The sequence below is a fragment of the Colossoma macropomum genome, unplaced genomic scaffold (assembly GCF_904425465.1).
Source record: "Colossoma macropomum unplaced genomic scaffold, Colossoma_macropomum, whole genome shotgun sequence".
NCBI lineage: Eukaryota > Metazoa > Chordata > Actinopteri > Characiformes > Serrasalmidae > Colossoma > Colossoma macropomum.
Window position 1 is genome coordinate 10,422,831 of NW_023494787.1, and position 21,007 is coordinate 10,443,837.

The 21,007-nt window shown below is 38.8% G+C and overlaps 1 protein-coding gene across 4 annotated transcripts in view; it reads right to left on the minus strand.

Annotated features, from left to right (window-relative positions):
- LOC118805344 (protein shisa-6-like) overlaps window positions 1–20,932 on the minus strand; it is a 158,361-nt gene extending 137,429 nt beyond the window's left edge. For all 4 annotated transcript variants that reach the window (XM_036566077.1, XM_036566075.1, XM_036566076.1 and 1 more), the window contains exon 1: window positions 20,355–20,932. In XM_036566077.1, coding sequence (XP_036421970.1) covers window positions 20,355–20,932 — 578 coding nt within the window. The remainder of the gene's footprint in view (window positions 1–20,354) is intronic.
- Window positions 20,933–21,007: the final 75 nt, after the last annotated feature.

A 21,007-nucleotide genomic window follows, 5' to 3' on the forward strand; every position in this document is an offset into this window, starting at 1 on the left:
ACAATTTTGAATTAGCCCCCTAAATGGACAGAGCTCACCAGCGGGCCCAAAACTTCATTACACACTTCTATAACCTAAGACTAGCTCAGCCAGTTTGCATTGAAGTCCCTATAGTTACTGAATAATAAGCCTTAGTATGTAATAAGCCTGGGATTTTAGAGGGTTCATATCTTTGATGTAATACTGTAGCCAAGTAATGCTACACATACATCTTAACCTAACCCTAATCTTAACCTCAGCAAACAAAAGGTAAAAAAGTCAAGTGGCTTTTTTGTGAGGACTACAAAAATGGCCTCAGTTCCACAGTTTATTTTCAATTGGTCTCATATTTGGTCCTCACAAAGGACTAAATACAGAAACAAACACACAGCTCACATGATGAGAGGTTCACCTAATCTGCTACACTCATCCAGTTTAATTACTACTCACATTCTCTTAAGAAAGAATAAAAGATGGACTATATTATACATCAATTGACAATGTCACACAATGTGTTTAAGATAAAAATAATATGCAAATGCACAAAAAACAAATATGTAAATGCGCAAAACCAGTATAAAATAAATGACTGAATATTCTGAACAAAACAATTTGAATTAATATTTTGAAAAATCAACCACTTCATACATTTATCTTTTGTCTATATGCACAGGTCTGTGACCACTTTTGCCAGCTTTATCAGTAGACGTTTTAGTTTAGTCTTATTGGTGACTTGTTTTGTGGGGCTTGCTCTAGCTTTTGGGGGCTCTAAGCAGGAATTTTTTGTGTTCTCCCATCATGCAAGATGATGTACTGTAAAATTAAAGGCCAAAGTATAATGATGACTACCACAAGCTTGCTCAATCAAATTAATTTATATCTGGCTAATTTGTATATTGCTGATGATGTGATGCTTATTTGTGTATCTAATAAGTTGCAGTTTAAATTACAGATCACCTTCTCAGCATTCTGGATCACGGACTCTGTCTCACCACACCTATTTTTATGCTTAGTTTGACGTAACTGTGGTGGCAGTGGTGACAATGTTGCTTCTTTATGTTATAAATGATTTACTTTCTACAATTTTTTAGGTAGTTTGTTTTTTTTTGTATTGAGTCTTTTTCATTCTTTGGCAACTCCACCTGTTTCCCACATTTGGCTGTTTATCATAAACGTCAGGCTTTTGTGTGCATGTGCATGAGGATTAATTACAGCCTGTGTATCTAAACCTGGATTAATCACAGCTTGAGTATGTACACCTGGATTAATCACAGCTTGAATATTTAACCCTCACTTAAGAGTGAAAGTTGTTAGGCATGGTTGTAAAATGAGTTAATTGCATCTGTTGGATTTGGTGAAGCTGAAAGTCAGAAAGTCTGTCCAGTTGAACCCACTTTTTTAGACAGACCCCAGGTCCATTACTTATTGTTGTCTGCAAGCCAAAACAAATGGCGTAATACCAAAAAACAAAACATACTTTTATCTTTTTTTTCTTGTACATTTTTGGCTCCAGAAGCATATCTTCTTTTTTGAGACATAATCAGCTAGTTAACTTTTTTCACCTCGCTCAAATATCTTCGACCAAGGGTCACAGTGTGTTTTCTCCACTGTACACACCTGGGCCAGCCAACGAGGCACTTGATAATTAGCTATTAAGTTGAATCAGGTGTGCACGATGAGACAAAGTGTTGCATCAGCACTGGGATTGGAAACCCCTTTCTTAAACAACACAATGGTGCTTAATGGTAATAACCCTGAAGGTGGGACTCCCAGGCAGATGCAGGGCCCTAGGCAGCTGCTTATGTTGCTTATTAGGTAGTTTTAAGTTTAGGGAAAGTTTTTGATGATTTTGTACACTCAAATGGCATTTTTGAGTTGAATTAACTTATTGCTATTTAGTTTAGTCCATTGCTATGGCAACTTTGAAACCCCACATGAGAAATGATGACATTTCTGTTGGTTTTAATTGTTTCTTTCTCATTAAAGTTGCTGAACAAATGTGTGAAACTGAGTGAAGCTAAGTAAGCTGCAAAATACAGTAACGTGTGTTTTTTTAACACGATCTTGTTAGATAAAACATATATTTCTTTCCTATTGGCTCCTGGCTCCATCTATTTGCATATTGAGTGTTTCTTTCCATTTGTTTTACTCACCGTCAGTGTGCTTTCATTCCACCTAGGCTGCCTTTCCTCAGGTGTATGTTCTTTTATATATGCTTTACTCAGCTGCCTGACATTGTGTTGTTGGCTAAGAGTGAAGGTTATTGTTCTCTTTGCTGATGAGTGGCTGTTTGTGTTGGTCAGTGATCATGTTCACAGTAAAGGTTAACTTTTTGGTATTTGGAAAAGTGGTCAATCACTTAATTAGAAAAAAATTCTCAACTGCCTAATGAAACATATTAAGTTAAGTTGCTATTTCAAGACATTAAATTAAAATAATTAGAGTTTACGAGTTGCACAAACGTGTTTATGTTAGCCTAAGTTTTCATTACACATTACTTAATTCTTTTAAGGCAATCAGCTTCCTCAAATTTTTTAAGTAAATTCAACTTATCGGGGCTTACAGTGAAACTGTAAAGTGATGGTTCTAGTAACTGACTAGTAGGCATAAGTCCAGTTGATCTATCCATGCTCCACTCACAAATACATTATTTCATAGCAACCGTTGTGAGGTTGGACAAGCTTTATAGAATGTTAGCAAAAATCTCATTCAGCTTAATGAGAAATCATAATACATGCTGGCTAATCAAAGCTAGGTCTGTTAGCATTGTTCACTTTCATTCAAAATAAATGTTATTTGAAATAAATATCATTCTCTAAATGTAGGTATGTTGACAGATACTAAGTTAGATACGTTGCCAAAGTGGACAGGTCAGTTGTATGGAAGAATAACCCTTAAAACTTTTCTGTATTTGGGACATCTTCTGTAGGTAGGACTTTCATCAGCACTCCAGTCTAACCTGCTCTTATATCAACACCCAACCCACAACAAGCAAATTAAAAACTGTTCTTTGGCTTCAGTGACGCAGGTTAACAGGGGCCACTTCACCACTTTGGTACAACACTACAGTAATGGAGCCTCAGGAGACACCGTCCCTATTTATAAAACACATGCAGTCGCTTCTGAAAGACTTTCCACACGTTAGTCAAAAAAATACAATAAAGGTGAAATTGGATGACCTCATTTTGTCATTTTTCAGATTCGGCCATGTAGCACCTTCAGATTCACTCTCCACCTCCTGACCCAACACCTAACTCAATAAATAATGTGGACAAAGGCAATTATGTGGAATTTCACCCAAAACAGGGTCATTTAAAAAGAAAAATGTAATAAATATATCACTGCTGTCAGAACAAAACCTTGTATCTCCAAAATGACAACTTTACAGGAGAAGCAAAAACCATACTTTACTATTAATGTAAGTCAATGGAACCAGACTTTTTTCCAAGTGATTTTGGGCCATTTTTGTTGGCTCATTCATGATGAAATTGACACATAACGTGAAGGGCAACAGATCTTTTCAAATTATATCAAAAACCGATAAAACAAAAAAAATAAATAAATTGAGATACGAGGTTTTGCTCCGACAGCAACAAAATAAATAATATATAATGAAGCTAATGTTTGCTGACCCAAACTGTTTTGTACATTTCCACATAAGCTTCACAGCACAGATTTGCCCAAATTTTCAGTCATGAAATTCAACTGTATGTCAACACGGTGAATCTATATTACCAATAATATACTATGACACATTAAACTCATAGTGTGAATAAGTAACACTATGCATCATTTATCTGCCTTGTTGTGACCAAGTGTAGACTAAAACCCAGTGCTTCCCACACATAGGTTATGCTATGGCAGTGTACACCCTGCCTTTATTTTGACACATTGAAAAAATACTTTGCAATAAAAGAACATGTTCTGACTTCCATCTGGCTGCTAAATAGATGCAGCTCGGGCCAGGTGAGAGTGAAGGTGACAGCGGGAGAGAAAGCGCTTGAATAATGTTAGCTAACAGATGGATATTGAGAAATACTGTAAGATGAACGCAGGGGAGGAGGATGAGAGACAAGCAGCACAGGAACCCTGACCACTTTGCAGTCTTTAGGCCAGCTTTCACCTTACTGAAATACAGTCAGATACATGGCTACATATTAGGGAAGTGTATTTCAACCATTTCAGCAGACATTATTCAGTAGAAAAGGTGTTATTCAAGTCTAGCTCATGTTTTTGTTTTTAACCTTTAACCCTTTAAACAAAGTGGATTGTTTTGTACACTGTGTAGTTGCAGGCAGACTATATAATCACAGAACCAGAGAGATAGAAGATCCTCCAGTCAGTTATAGAGTGTATTGATTCACTATTTTTTCTTCTGCTAGAGTACAAAAAACAGCCGCTAACAGTTTAAAATAAGACGCTCTGATAGAAATGCATCCGAATTGTAGTCCTTTATATTACAAAGAAAGATGAAAGAAAAAAACTGAGCTAAATACCAAATGGCAGTGCACACAGTGCACCAGGTATATACATATACATGTATGTACATCAAGGCTGACTGATGATCACCTTCTGCCACCTCACCATTACCTCCCATCTCCTATGAAAACTGCACTCAACTGCATGCCTCCATTTGTGACAGAAGACCAGACCACCATCAACAATGTAGGTGTGAATAACAAACACTGCAAAGTGATAATGAAGCAAATGATACCAGATAAAGGCAAACTGAAACATGAGAGTTTCATATACCAAAGACATAAATAGAAATAGGCTGGGAAAGGACGAGTAACAAACAACACACAGGTGGGAACATCAAACATAAGACTGGGCTACACTGGAGGAAGCAGCAGAGGGTGGAGCCAGAAACAGGACGCTGTGATTAGGAGCTGCAGGAATGACTTCGTAATTTCTGAACTATGATCAAGTAATTATTTATATGTGTCTTACAAAATAGTGTTTATCTATTAATAAATGATGAAGAACTCTAAATACTTCATTAGTTTATGATTTGTCAATTATGAAGGCACAGCAAAAAGATGTTTAACTTTTATTATTATAAAAAGTGTTATCAAACCTTGGTATTTGTACTGGAATAAAAAAAAAAACATGTTACTCTCACTGTTTGTCCTCTGGAAAGTGCCATTTGCTTGTGTTTCTCTCTTCATGCTCCGGTTCTCAACTCTTTCTACGCTGACTCAACATGCTCAACTGGCCAAAACAGTGATGACAAGATCCAACTACAGCCAACAATGAAGGACACACCACACAAACCACATGCAAACTTTCGCCACCAATGCTCATTAAAGGCCTGATGGTGTCTGACAGTTTGGTTTAGGCTTGGTTTGTCAGAGTCCTCAGAGGTGGTGTCTTCTGCCCCAACCCCATCACCCCTAAGTCCCGGCCTATGCCTCAGCATCAGAGCATATTTCAAACCTGTGGGAAGTCCACCTGTGTACAAGGTCTGTACATCTAAAAATACAGTATAATAACATAATCAGTCACAAAAAAGCTATTTTGTAACTTTCCATATGAGCCCCGCTATGCAGATTTGTACAAATTTCACAGTCATGAGATCCTACTGTACCTCCGGTTGGGCCGTTGAAGCCCAATGCTCCAGAACTGAGTACATCGCCCAAGGAGGAGACCATTTTGGCCACACAAAAGGAGCCTGAAATGGCGTCTTAACTGTGTCAAAGTCAGAGCATGCAGCCTGCCATGTGCTCCCCAACTCTCAGAGAGAGAGAATGAGAGAGATAGAGAGCAAGAGAGAGAGAGAGAGAGAGAGACAGTGACTTTGGGACGATATATAAATAGTTTTTCCCTTCCAGGAGGAGGCCTTTTTTAACAGAAGTTCTGCTCCCATGTAAGCGACCTGGTTTTCTGTGGCCCAGTTGGCCGAGAGAGAGAGAGAGAGAGAGAGAGAGAGAGAGAGAGAGAGAGAGAGAGAGAGAGACTCCACTGTTCTGTGTTTCGCTCCACACTGGGACACACTCTGCGGGATTCAGATCACTTTAAGACTTTTACTGCCAGGTTGCATAAATGTAAAAGCATTACAGTAAAAAAAAAAGTATTGAAAGTTTTAACACCACCTCAAGTTTATACACTTGAAGCTCAAGGTCAAGGTTGTCTTACACAACATACCTTGTTCTAGATATGCAAATACAATCAAACTTTATAATAGTCCAGTAAAACATAAAAGTACAGGATCAAAGGTAGCATTGTACAAAAAGATGAAAGATCTGACACCCTGCAGAGTTCAGTTTGAAAGAAAATCTGACACACAAACCTTAGCTGGTACCTAGCTGTTACATACCCATATATATATATATATATATATATATATATATATATATATATACACATATGTGTGTGTGTGTGTGCGTGTGTGTGTGTGTGTGGCATGTGTTTGGGAGGGTTGGGGGAAAGAAATACAATCCCACCCCCATCTTCCAGCACACACCGACATAGATTCATCCTAATCTTGGACTAAATTGCAATGTGTGGGTGTATCGCCACTGCAAATCCTTTTTAGTCCAAGACTAGACTTAATTCATGTCTTGCAAACTGATCCTATCTACTATTAAGTAACCAAAACCACACACTGACTTTGCAACTGAACGTGGGAAGGCACATGTCCAGGCTAGGGCTAGAACGGGAGTTATATTCAACTCAATTCAGCCCAGGATGGTAAATATAGAACAGAATAAAGACAAATGTGATTGTATTCAATTCAATTTAGTAAAATTCTATTGTACTTGCTTGTTACTAGAAACAGTCTGAGCAACCACGACTCGAATGAAAAAACTCCTTAAGAGCATGAGGAAGAACCACTGTAGTGCCAAGACACAAAAAGAACAACTTCCTAAGAGGAAGCCATCCTCATCTGGGCCACATTTGATGCTGCAGTTAGAAAACAAGTCATACAAATTTACAGGGAGGATTAAACAGAGCATCTGGGAGACACACCAGTGACTGATGGAAAAGATTGTCAAACATCTGGAGGAGAAGCTGACTGTGTAGGACATATAATGTATGTTTGAACACATTCAGGATGGTAGATATAGAACATGGTGGGCACATGCAGGATAGTAGCTATAGAACATGCTGAAACACATACAGATGGTAGATATAGAACACTTTAGAAAACATGGGATGGGACATATAAAACATGGTGGAACACATACAGGATGGTGGATATAGAACATGATGAGACGTACATGATAATAGATGAAGAACATAGTGGAACAGATACAGGGTGGTAGATATAACAAATGGTGGAACACATACAGAATGGAGTGTATAGAACATGGTGGAACACACACAGGATGGAAGATATAGAACATGGTGAAAAACACAGAATGGTATATATACAACATGGTGGAACAGAGAAAATGGTACATGTAGAACATGATGGGACACATACAGAATGGTAGAACGGTGGAACTTATACATGATAAGAGACAGAACATAGTGGATAACTTACAGGATGGTAGACACAGAATATGGTTCAACACATACAAGATGGTATGCATAGAACATTGTGGAACACATACAGAGTGGTAGATATAGAACAGGGTGGACACATACAGAACAGTAGATACAGAACATGGTAGAACACACACAGGATGGTAGATATAGAACATGGACCAGCATAATTCTTCTGCATCTCTTTGAAACACTCAAGTTACAGGCAACACAAACCATATGACATCATAGGTTATCCAGACGATACATGATCTGTAGACATTTCATGAACTGTAGTATTCATTTTTTCTCTCTCACTTTTTTTTCGTATTTTCAGCTGTTCTCTCTCTCAAACTCCCTTTTCCCCTCTTTCTTTTATGCTTGCCCCCTTTCTTTTTTAGACTAGTATCTTTTTCTTATTTTGTTCTCTCTCTCTCTCTCTCTCTCAAAGTATGCTCAGGTTTATGTGTATATGAACAATAAGGCATTCTTGAATGACCCTCAGATTCTCTTGGCTTTCTCCATCTCTTTCAAGGTCAAAACTGGACTGAAGCCATATGAAGCTTTCCTCCCTGCAATAAAACACTACTTATGCACAGACTTTTAGCAGCACTTCACAGTTTTAATACTCAAGCCTGACGTTAATCCCTCGCTCCACTCGTTTACAGCTTTCAAGGTTACTGTTTCCACTGCAGCTCATGGTGATGGCCTGCTGCCATCAGAATAACAGCAATGAATGAAAACTCCCAGAATGCCTTTCTGTAGGCACAATGAACAGTGATGGAATTTCACCCTGCCCTGTCCAGACCATACATTAACACTAAGGCACAGACATTAAGTAGCTTAAGCTGAAAATGAAATTCTCATGTGGCCAAAAGTTTTGAAGAAACATTAATATTGCATTTTAACATATTTCATTTCTCTTCAACTGAATTCCAGAAGGGGAACCCTCATGACTTTCTAGACCTGTAAAGAAGGCCCAATGATCTCTGGTAGCCAAAGAAATACACATGTATTTTGTAGTTCATTTTTATTTAATAGAATCATCATATTTGTTGTGTTTAAACTCTACAAACATGCTAGTAACACTCTTATTTCATTGTTAAGATTTGGTTGGAAACAAAAGTGTTAAGATGTTGAAGCCCACAACAGAAAATTGTCCAATCAGGATTTTTGCTTAGGCCTTTAGGAGCTGAACAGAAGGCCTAACACATTAGATTAACTATCAACATAATTTGGAAGTGACAGTGAAATCAACCTTTCACATTTGATGACGTGTAATTTGGTAGGAGCAATTTTTTGAGAAAAAACATCACTTTACACCTTCTGCAAGTCCTAGAGACATCACAGATGTGCCAGTTGTATGCCAGGGCACCTTACTGAAAAACTACAACATACCAAATAAGATAAATGCTTATGTCTTAGTGGTAACATAGTATTAAACATCTTGAACTGAAGGCCTAATAGTCAACAGTCACAAAACTGCATCCCATTGTGCATCTATTCTGAAACATTCAGGCAGTATGGTGGCTTCTACTGCTTATAATTAGTAGTTTGTCCATTTTTATAGATCAATAGAACAGTAATAATATATCATATAGTATCAGAAAACACATTAGCAATAGATTTACACTACCCTCAGTAGACAATGGATGGTTTTGTTTTGATTAACACAGAATGGACAGGTTTGTTCCTGAGTTCATCTTGTACTGCAGCTGTAACCAGATGCACCTCATTCCTTCACTCAAATGCTCTGGAGGACTTGATTGCATGTATATTTTTGACTTGCAGGGTATGGGACGGTACAGTAGATGATTATAAACCTTCCAAAACCACTTTAAGCCAGGCACCAGCTGGACCAGTGGCCTGTAAACTTCACACAACAGTAGCTCCTGTCAGGGCATAGGATTTAACACTATGTGTAACAGTTCTGTAAAAGCCACTGGAATGCTAACTAAGTAAAGATTTATGAGAGGTGTGTTGAAAACAGCCTCCTTCATTACTGTATCATCATCAAGCCTGGCCTGCTAATGACTGCTCTCATATGGTATTCATTACAGTGAAATATAGCAGAAAGCATGAAAAAGCCTCCCATATGTGATGAAAGTGCTGTGTGCCAAAGCTGATTGGAGTGTAGAGGTTTGGACTGAGGCCCAGTTTTGGGTCTCATTGATTGGTGTCTCCACAAGGAGCCTTACGTGCATCTTCAAGGTCATTATACTGAAGCCTCAGCAAAGTCGAACCGCCAGAAAATGTCATGGTGTTAGTTAAAGGAGTACTTCAGTGTTTTTTCACACCTAATCTTTATCTGCTACATTGATTAGCATAGAATACCATTTGCTGAAGCATCTGCTCATTGGCTTCTATATAAGAGAGGAACAACAGGTTTTCTGTTCTTTTATTAAGTAGAGGAAAATTATTGCCTGTGGTAATCAGTCATATGCTACAGATGCAGCAGATAAAGATAAGGTTGAAAACCCACATCTTACATATTTAATTATTTCTTACACATAGCTCAGTAAATCAAGTGGAAAAATTCAGCAGAATTTTAGGCTTTTACAGATTGGTTAAACTTAGCATTAAATCCTTTCCCTTTATGTGTAAAGTTTTTGGGCTGCTGGTCTTGCTAGGCCTTAAAGTGGTTTTGGAAGGTAGTTCTTGCCATATTAAAGCCTGAAGCTTGTTGGTAAAGTTGTGTGTATGCATTTTTACTCGAGCTAATAATGACAGCAGGATATTTTTGAATGAGAATATTTTATAGAAAGGTCATTTACTGTATATATTTATATCGAAGTATACATATGAGTGGAAGTATGCAGCAAGAGTTTCTAATAAATTGACCAGTGACTAGATGTACAATGTAGGGGTTTACAATAACTTGGCCAGAGATTGGAAGTTGAATGTGGGTGTGTCTGATAAAGTGGCCAAGGAGTGGAAGTGCAAGGTGAGGGTGTCTAATAAAGTCGCCAGTGAGTGGAAGTACAAGTTGAGGGTTTCTAATAAAGTGGCCAGTGAGTGGAAGTACATGTTGAGGGTTTCTAATAAAGTGGCTAGTGAGTGGAAGTACAAAGTGAGTGTTGCTAATAAAGTGGCCAGTGGGTGAAACCACACGTCAAGGGTTTCTAATAAAGTGGCCAGTGAGTGGAAGTACAAGGCAGGTATTTCTATTAAAGTGACCAGTGAGTGAAAGTACAAGGAAGGGGTTTCTAATAAGGTGGCCAAGGATTGAAAGTACAAGGCAAGGGTTTCCAATAAAGTGGAAGTAAGTGGAAATACCAGGAAGAGGTTTTTCTTTTTGAGTGTCTTCAGCAGGTGTCTTGGGCAGAAGAGGCTCAATCAATATTTTATCAGAATGCTTGCCACGACGATAAAGCTGTATGGTTTCACACAAAGCCATGGTTATATCATCGTCTGGATGATCCGAATTTCAGCGGGTTATTTTGTCTGATGAGGGCTGGGAGGGTGCTGGGTAAAGGAATCCTTTGATGGCTTTAGCAAAGAGCTAAAATAAACTGGCATTTGAGGCACAGAGGCTTACTAGGCCAGTGGAATATGTTGGGGGGAAAATGTAGGACTTCTGATCTTAATATGGCAACAAGTGAACAAATATAAAAATAGCTTTTCTGCTTTTTGAAAATTAATCTGCTCACAACTAATTGGGGGCCAATTTTAGTGTCAGCTTTGATCAAAAGGTTCCACAGAAATCGTACATTCTTATCACGCCTTAGAAATCTAGAGTTGTTATTTTTAGAGATGGGGCCGATCCGATCCTATATCAGTACCGAGTCCGATATTGATGTCATTTTACTCATCGGATATCAAACGGACAGGGCCGATCCACTTACCGATCCAGATTACCATGAACCCACAGCAACTGTAGTCTGTTAACTGAGTAAGCAAATAACATTACCTGTCGGTATGACCAAATATGATATTTCAGTCTGGAAACGCCAAAAAGCATAACTGCTACTTGTAATATTTGTAAAGCCAGCAGGCCAAGGGGTGGAAGTACAGTTGTACCCGGAGTACCAGGAGTTTATGCTAGCCAACAGACAGGAAGACGCCACCAGGCAGCAACTCTTGCTGATGCAGAAATGCGATACACTTTCAGCAGACAACCCAAAGTGATTACAGAGAAGTTGCTCAACTTCATCATACTCGATGACCACCTGCTATCTGTAGTGGAAAATGTCAGAATTTGCAGCCTGTTGGAGCACTTAGAGCCCAGGTATAATCTCCCACCCAGAAAATACATTTCAGAGACTGCTATACCCGAACTGTGCAACCGAGTGTCATTAGTAAGCAGCGTGCTTAGATGTTAAAGCCATGAGCTTCACAGCTGATATTTGGACCTCAGATGTGAGCCCAGTGTCTCTCATAAGTCTCACTGTACATTGGGTGAACTCAGAAACATATGCACTGCAGAGTGCAGTGCGTCAAATGAGTAAGTGCATGGAGTCATACACTCGCAGTTGAGCTGCAGCCTTCATTACAGATATGCTTAGTGATTTGAAGATTAAACACCTTAAATACAACTTAAACACAATACGAACAACAATAATGATAATATTAAAATAAAAAAGCTCTGGTATTGGAATCTGTATCGGTATCGGCTGTCGTGTATGAGAATTGGATCGGAACTGAAAAAACGTGGATCGGCCCCTCACTAGTTATTATCATTTTGATGTACTATTCAGATGTGATTACATAATTCCATAATGAATTACATAATCATTACAAAATAATCATATTTACATTTGTATTCACAGGTTTGAGTCTGCATAGACAAAATAAAAGTGAAATGTGGCAAAAATTCAAAGAACAGAATTTATTACTGCACATAACTTTTCATTCAAATTATAATGAAATATCTCATTTCCTACTTACAAACACCACAGATTTTCTCTGCTTGTTTCAATAAGCTATGGGTTGAAAAAGAATACATCTAAAATTCAACCTGTTTGAGAAATGATTGACATAAAGTGAAGTGAGAAATTACCTAAAATGACAACCTGCTTGTCAACATGTACGAACAAAGAAACAAAAAAAGGAATAAAATGAAGTACTATACCAATATTTGACTGAGAGAGGGGAGATGGTGCTGATTTACAACTGACAACATGGGTACATCAATTGCAATTGCATTTATCTACATATTGCTGCCGTCGGAAGAAAACCTTGTCTCCATTTTTGTAGTTTTTCAGTTTTTGACAAAACTTGAAAATGCCTGTTGCTCTTTACATTGTGTAAATATTTCATGATAAATGGACCAAAGAAAATGGCCCAAAATGACTTGGAAAAAGTCTGGTTCCATTGACTTACATTAAAAGTAAGGTAGGTTTTTTCCTTCTCCTGTAAAGTTACCATTTTGGAGATACAAGGTTTTCTTCTGACAGCAGTGATATGCAGGTTCTACTCTGTTTAATTTAATGGTAATGTGTAGCATAATTTAGTTCATACAATGATTTATTCATTTAGTAGCGTGCTGTTCATGTCATCCACAAAAACAACAGCAAGCAGTAACTTGCAGCCTAACCTCCTTATATATCTGAGGTCGAACTATCATCAAACAGTGGAATATTAGAGTAAGCAGTCCAAGTCTTTAGGGACAGTGATCTACAGTGGCAGAGCTAGTGAAGAGAGTACCAGTGAGGATGCAGTCTAGCAGCTGCTTTGATTGATCTTCCTAATGCGCTTCTCTCTTAGAGGCAAATGCATCTCTGCCTAAACCAGAGCTTACACACCAGCCTATATCTCATTACCATTAAGAATGCACACAAGCCAGGCACTCCCAGGGGAGAAAACATATCAAACAGGCTGTCTTACAAATGAGCTCAACTTAGAGCATGCACACACACAAAGAAACAAACAAATGCACACACAGGCACACTTAAACATCTTGGTATATGCACACCCAGCACACACACACACATACTCAAACTGCAAGCATGGCAACAGCTTTGGCATTAGGCCAAGATCAGAGAGCGATCCCTCTTTTGAAGCTTTTTGATTCAGCTGCAAGCATATGAGCTGTATAATATGTATAACATCAATGCTTTCCCCTGACAAAACACTAACTTACATTGCATGAAGTGCAAAGAAACAACTACTGCCTGTTGACTTCTCTCAGTATTCCAGAAAATGTACAGGTAAGTGCAGTTGGATGTAGGTAAATGCTAGTGAAAGTGCATGGATGCAAGTAAGTGCAAGTGATCTCATGTTAGACAAGTGAATGCAGACAAATATATGTGAGTGGGGAAAAATACAGATGTGTGTAGATGTGTGTGTAGGTGAATTCAGGAGGATGCAGTAAGTGTGGGCAAATACAGATGAGTGCAGGTGAATACAGTTGGGTGCAGGCAAAGACAGATGAGTGTTAGTAAATACAGGTCAATGCAGACAAATACAGCTGAGCACAGGTGAATGCAGGTGGATGCACACAAATACAGTTGAGCGAATGTGAATGCAGGTGTATCTACACAAATACAGGTGAGTGGATGTAAATGCAGATTAATACAGGTGAGCACAGGTGAATACAGAGTTCAGTGCAGGTAAAGAGAGGTGTGTACAGGTGGATGCAGGCAAATACAGGTGAATACAGACAAGTGTATACAGGGGTATATACTAGAGTACAGGTGAATGCAGGTGAGTGCAGTCAAATACAGGTGCATGCAGGTGAATCCATATAGATTTAGACAATTACAGGTGTATACAGTAGAGTGCAGGTGACTGCAGACACATACACGTGTATGGAGGTGAATTCACATGGATTTAGATTAAAGCAGGTGCATGCAGGTGAATGCAGCTATGTGCAGATGAATACAGGTGAATGAAGTTAAAGGCAGGTGGATGAAAAGGAATGCAGGCATAAATACACCAATATAGGTGTGTACATGTAGATGCAGATGAAAACAGGTGAGTGCAAGTGAATGCAGACAACTACAAGTCACTGCAAGAAAAGACAGTTTTATGCAGGTGGATGCAGGCAATTGCAGGTATATACAGTAGAGGTGAATAACGGTAATGCCAGACAAACAGGTGAGTGCAAGTGAATGCAGACAACTACAAGTCACTGCAAGAAAAGACAGTTTTATGCAGGTGGATGCAGGCAATTGCAGGGATATACAGTAGAGGTGAATACCGGTAATGCCAGACAAACAAGTGAGTGCAGGTAACTACATGTGCATGCAGGTGAATTCGCATGGATTCAGACAAATACAGGTAAGTGCAGGTAAATGCAGGTGAATACACATGAGTACAGGTGAATGCAGGAGAATGCAGACAAGTAAAGGTGAGTGCAGGGGAATAAAAAGTGAGTGCAGTGCATACAGACAAATAAAGCCAAGTGCAGATAAATGTACAGGTGAATACAGGTGCTCACAGGTAGTTGCAGGTGAATAGATACACATGCCATAGAATGATGATGAATTTAGCTGTGATGCAATCTGATGCAAAATGCACACGCTTAGTAGAAAGACCAGGTACTGTGTTTCTTTAATTCAAAGCTATGACTCAAGAGCTTGAAAGGAGTAACTAGACCAGAGAGCTACACCTGTTTTCCATTTGGTCTGATATCATCAAGCTGAATAGATTCACAGATCCATTCATCCATTCAAGCAGTGCATGTCTGGGCATTGAACTGCAGCATTCACTGCATTTCCCTCAACACTTCAGCAGCCCACACAGGAAACGCGCTTCTATCAACCAGCACAGACATGAAACAAGGCTATGAAGTATATTTACTGTATATAAGTGTAAACACAAAACCCAGGGACTGAAGATGTATCAAATGGGAAAACAAGTTTGTATACATGTTAAAATCACAAAGAAACACAAAATCACCTAGAACACAAAGCATTCAGCTGTACGTCTTTCAGAAAGTGATTTTCCTTCCCAAACTCATCATTTTCCTGGGACTCATGTTTAGGACATTGCTGTTGTTCCTGGGACTGAACCTGTTAATTCTTAAAAGTCTAGAGTAACGTGGTGAAATACGTTTACATTCCGTGTCAACAGGTTTGACTCTGAAGTTCTATTTTTTTTATTTTATTTCAATATTTTTTATTGAACTTTTTTTTTCATTCGTTTCAGTGACTCTTCTTCCAATTACAAGCAAAATGTGCCATGAATTGAAACCACATGCTTTTGTTATCACTGGAGAACTGCAACTTCTAGGGGTAAAATTTTCCCTGCTTCACCGACATTGACACAGCATTCCCAAACCCTTTATGAGCTCAGTCAGGTTAGCTGGGAAAACACGCAAACATGTAATCTGTGAGGTGTGAACTTATGGTTAGGATTAAAAACGGTATCAGAATAGCACCTAACAGTCCATATTTATCTACTCTACTGTCGCCATGCTAATGTCATTATAGTCTCTGGGAATAGTACCATTTCTAAAATGGTAACTTTAGAAGTGAAGAAAAAATGTTCTTAACTTGAATATATGTTATTGTGTTTATTTTTTTAAGTAATTTTTGAGCATTACTATTGGTCCATTCATCATGACATGTTCACACGTTGTAAAATAAAGCAAATAAAAAGAAAAAAAACAGTTCTATAAAATTGATGAGATGATACCTCATACACTTTGTTTACATACTGTGGATTTACAGTACTGTGCAAAATTAAAAAGGCCACCCTTCTTTTTTTACCATCAGGAAAGCAGAAAATTCCACAAAAGCCTCAATGACTACATAAAATTTAACATATTCAGTATTTTTGTTGCTTTCATTTAATTTGTCCAACCTTTGCCTTCATTTCAGCTTCCTTTCAGATTTTCAAAGAAGTCTGCAGGAATACTTTTCCACACCTCCAAAGTTCCCTGCCCAGGCAAGCCCACCACTCTACACTAAGACTCCTGCTATATTTGCCTACGTCTCTGATATGAATGTCACCCTGGATAAGATTGTCTGCCAAAGACATAAACGTAAATCAAAAGTTGTTAAGACCCACATTTTCTCCACATCTTTTAATAATTTTTTGAACTCTAGGTTTGGAAACTCTTTCTTTGACTATCTTCCTTTTACAAATGTATCTTGTATCTAACCTTCTCAGAAATATCTCTTAAAAAAATAAGGGTGGTCTCTGAGTTGTGCACAGTACTGTATATTTTGTGATGTCTTTTGCTTACTATATGTATTCTGTACTGTCCATTAACATGAGCACAAATTCTGCTAGGACAAGTCTACATTCCCCAAGTGTACTTGGTCTATAGAAAGCAACTAAAACAAAGCTGTTCAACTCTATGAATCAGAGCATGCTCTGTGCATGATAACTCCATTATGGATTGTATAACTGGATCGCTGTAGCTAACTTAACCACCTTTCTTCCAGTAAAATGAGAGCACTCGAGCTGTGCGTTTGTGTGGCCTACTTCTCCAAACTTCTGACTACACTGCCTGCTTTATTCTTATAGAACAGGTCATGCTTTGTGCTGTTAAAAACACCAGTCACCGTGTTCCGCCGCAATCACCCCATTTAGCCCTCCACACCTGCAGCCCGCAGTGGGACGGCTGACACAATGTTCCAGCGAGAGCTGCTCTGCATGCGCCTAAAATGGCTGTAACTTCAACAACGACGAAGATGGACTATCCAGTTCAGAGGAAATCCAACGAATCTGCACCTCACAATGTGCTTTGAATGATTCACAAGTAGTTTTTTCGAACGTGTAATAGACGCTGCTTGTCTTGAGTTTATATGCACACTGCATGGTCTTTTGTTTCCACTGCTCTATGACATTTTATTTAAAGGACTTGATGATGAGATAAAGTGTTTAATTAGTTGCTCTACAGCAGGTAAAACATAAAACCGTCACTCTAACTAATACAGTGGCTCTCAATCATGCTCCTGCATACTTTAGGCTTTTCCCTACTCTACCACACCAACGTCAACTCAGAGGAGGCTTGTTAATGAGCTAATAAATTTAGACAGATGTATTAGAGCAGAGAAATACCTAAATATGCAGGGCAGTGCTACTGTAGGCCAGATGAAGCCAGGGCATGCAGACTTGTTATCTACAAAAGTTGTTATGATCCTGCTGTCAGACCAAAGGCCACTGTCAGACCATAGAGCAAATGACCTAGTCTTGGTTTGGATTTCATCTGACCATGCAAATTCAACTCATGTTATATAGTAGAGAACTAAATAGATCCAAAATTGATGGATGTACTGAGAAAACTGAGGGATGTTAGCTGCAAAAGTCATGTTAGCTAGCAACAGAGGAGCTTTTCCTATTAAAGGGAAAGTATGAAACCCATTTTCCATGTACCTCACGATCAATGTGCTAACTTACTAAAATACCATGAGAGAATACCTACAGGTTTAGGATAACATTTCATTGACTTGGATTTAGAACAGTCATATGTCTAGGAACAGTAATAGTAATCCTGATTGTACAGAATGCTTTGGGTTTTCTTAACAATAATGCAACTGTGCAGAGCTCCATGATTTAACAAAGAATAAATGCTGAATAGATGTATTGATGAAGGAAATGCAGTAAATAGTAACCTGATATTATATTAATTCTCTATGAATATTAACGCTCCATCCACGCAAACCATCTCTTATCCGTTGGCCTGCCTTAAACTGCAAATCCACTGCCCTATCCCCCAAGTTTTGTTTCAGACCTGTGATAAACGTACATTGGCCCAAAGATCGGCTTAATGATGTTGCATATGTTAGCAAAATGAATGCTGGTCCTACATTGGTCTGATATTGGTTGCCGACCAGTGTTGGATGGTTGGCCTGACATTGACTGGCGGCCACTATTGGACCATGGGCCTACACTGGTTTGACATTGGGTGTTGATCAATTTGCATTAGTGAGGCAGGGGCTTGGGAAGTCAAGAATAATCAGCTTCAAGTTAACTTTTTACCATTATAAGGCTTCAGCAAGTAAAAGCTATAAGCATTATTTTTGATAACAGGTAGCTATAGGCTGTTAACATGACCAACATTTTACTACTATTTAAAATAGTTTGCCAGCAGGCTCTTGCTGTCTGGGACAGCCTTAAAAGACACTATATTCCATCTTTAATTATCCCACATATTGATTTAATGGCCTACACAACACATTCCCAGGAACAACCAATAGTTGTTGTCAATGCAAAACACTGGAGAAACATCTTGAAACATTAATGCAGATTGTGAAAGACTTTTACATGGCCAAGTCACTCTTCCACTAGAAAAGAGCATCTGCACCAAAGTCTTCTTCCTTCTCGCCAGTATAGTATATGACTCAGAACTGATTACTTAATTTACAACATAATCATTTAGCATGGTTATATACTGCATGACCACCTACGAATTATCCAATCACTGACCACTTACCAGTTACCCAATTACCCTTTCAGGTTTATTTTGGCCAACTTCCTCTTCAGAATAATTGCTTCAGGCAATTTATAACAGCATTGTTCATGAGGTCATATGCTGCACAACCTTTCTCAAGTCTAGCCCAAATTATCCCTAGGGGTCAGTGCTGTTGGAATGGCCTGTAATGTAACACTATTTGGTTTGACACTAGTTCAGATGCACAAACTGACTTTTTCACCAACATAAAGGTTTCATATGTTTATATACAGCATGAATACTTTCTTTAGTCTGCCCCAATTCACCCCCAGCATTGAATTAAACAGCTACCGTGTTGAATTAAAGATCAATAAGGTTGAATTAAACTCTTACAGTAGTCCTCTATTTTTATCTGCATACTTAAATTGTTAAGCTGTAAACAAAGTCATTCAGATTTTGATATGGAATTTATTATTTTATACATATCATGAAACATAAATCCAGAAAATAAAACTCTTTTAGCCTTTTAAAGCAATGGTTCTCAAACTGGTTCTAGATTTTTATTCTAACTTGCAACACATAGAGATAAAGCAAATATATGGATTGTCTGGGGATCCCTGATGACTAATTTGAGAACCAGAGTTTGATGCACCATGTAAACAAGTTTCAAAACATACTGTTCGCTCCCCAAAACAGTGTGGAAATTATAATAGAAAAACAGCATTTGTAGTTTTGGTCATTGTTGTAATAATACAAATATTCACATATGACTGCCCTACAGCAGTTTAGCCACACCCATTCACACTGAAGTTATAAGGCGTGTTTCAGCCCGAACTGCTTTTTGAAGAGGCCACAATAAAGAGGAGCCAATTAGATCAAAGATCATTAACATATCATCGCTGGCCAATACAAACTTATTTCTCCGTAATATAACTACTCAGGAGAAGGCAAAACATTCTTAACTTTTAATGTAAGTTAATGTAAAGAAATTTTATTCCAAACAATCTTAGAGCACTTTGATTTGTCCAATCAATAAATGTTCACACTATGTAAATGGCAGCTGCTGGATTCAAATACTACAGCAAAAATTGAGACACAACAATAAATACCTCTTTTATTCTAAGGGATGAAGAGTGGTTGAGAATTGATGATATAAAAACACATTATGACTGGTTTTGATACATAGAAACACACAAACATGGACATCAAGAAAATCAAGGAAATCATGCAATACACAGACCCTGTAAGATTAATATTGAGAAATTATTCAGAAACTACTATGAAACTAGTAAATAAGTTACGTACTTATCAGAGTGAGGAACTGAAGTGCGTGCCCCCATATGTAACCTAAAGGACAGTTCTCAGACCTAGATTAAGCCTAAGTGTAAACTTTAAAGGATCTCCAGTTGTGATTCATAAAGTTTAAAGGGGTTATGGAGTTTAACCACTTACACCAAAGTCTATTACACACTGTTATAACATAAGAATAGCTCCATTATTTTGCATTGAAGTCCCTGTGGTTACTGAATAATAAGTCTTTGTATGAAATAAAGGGTTAAGTGTGAAACTACAATTAGATCAACACCATTTCAAGACAGCTCTCTCTCTCTCTCTCTCTTACCTGTGCACGTTCATCTCCTGCGGCGGCCTCGTAGCTTTGTCGTAGGCCACCTTGGCGGAGATCCCGAGCAGGACAATGAGGGCGATGACACCGCAGGCGATGTAGACGGTGGTGTTTGTTCGGTCCAGTGCCGGGTCATACACTTCGCCAGTGGGTGCCGGGGAGGGTGGCTGGGTTTTGATCCAGTCAGGTGTGTTGTAGTTGGTGCAGGCACGCTGCTCCAGCCGCTTGGCGCGAATCGGGCAGCAGAAGCGCAGGAAGCAGGAGCCACAGCAGTAACGGTGGTCCGTGTTGTTGCAGGCAAATTCTTTGTCATACTGACCGCTAACATCATAGTAGCCAAGGCATGTGTCATGGTCTCCTGCCAGCGTGGGTGGAGAAAGCTGCGTTATTCGTCTAGGCAATGCCGTGCCAGGGCCGGTGCCGGTGGTGGATTTGATGACGGATGGAGCTGCAGTGCCATTCACTTCCTTCACTTTTCCACTCTTTCTTGGTGGACCTTTGCTCCTTTTGTTTGCATTCAAGCCACACAGTGGGTCCAGGTAGATGAGGAGCAGCAGGAGGTGCTGAATGCCCATGTTTTCGTCACTCTCGAAAAGGATGTGTTAATTAACAACACACTTTTTTATGCTACCACTAGTCTAACGCATTGT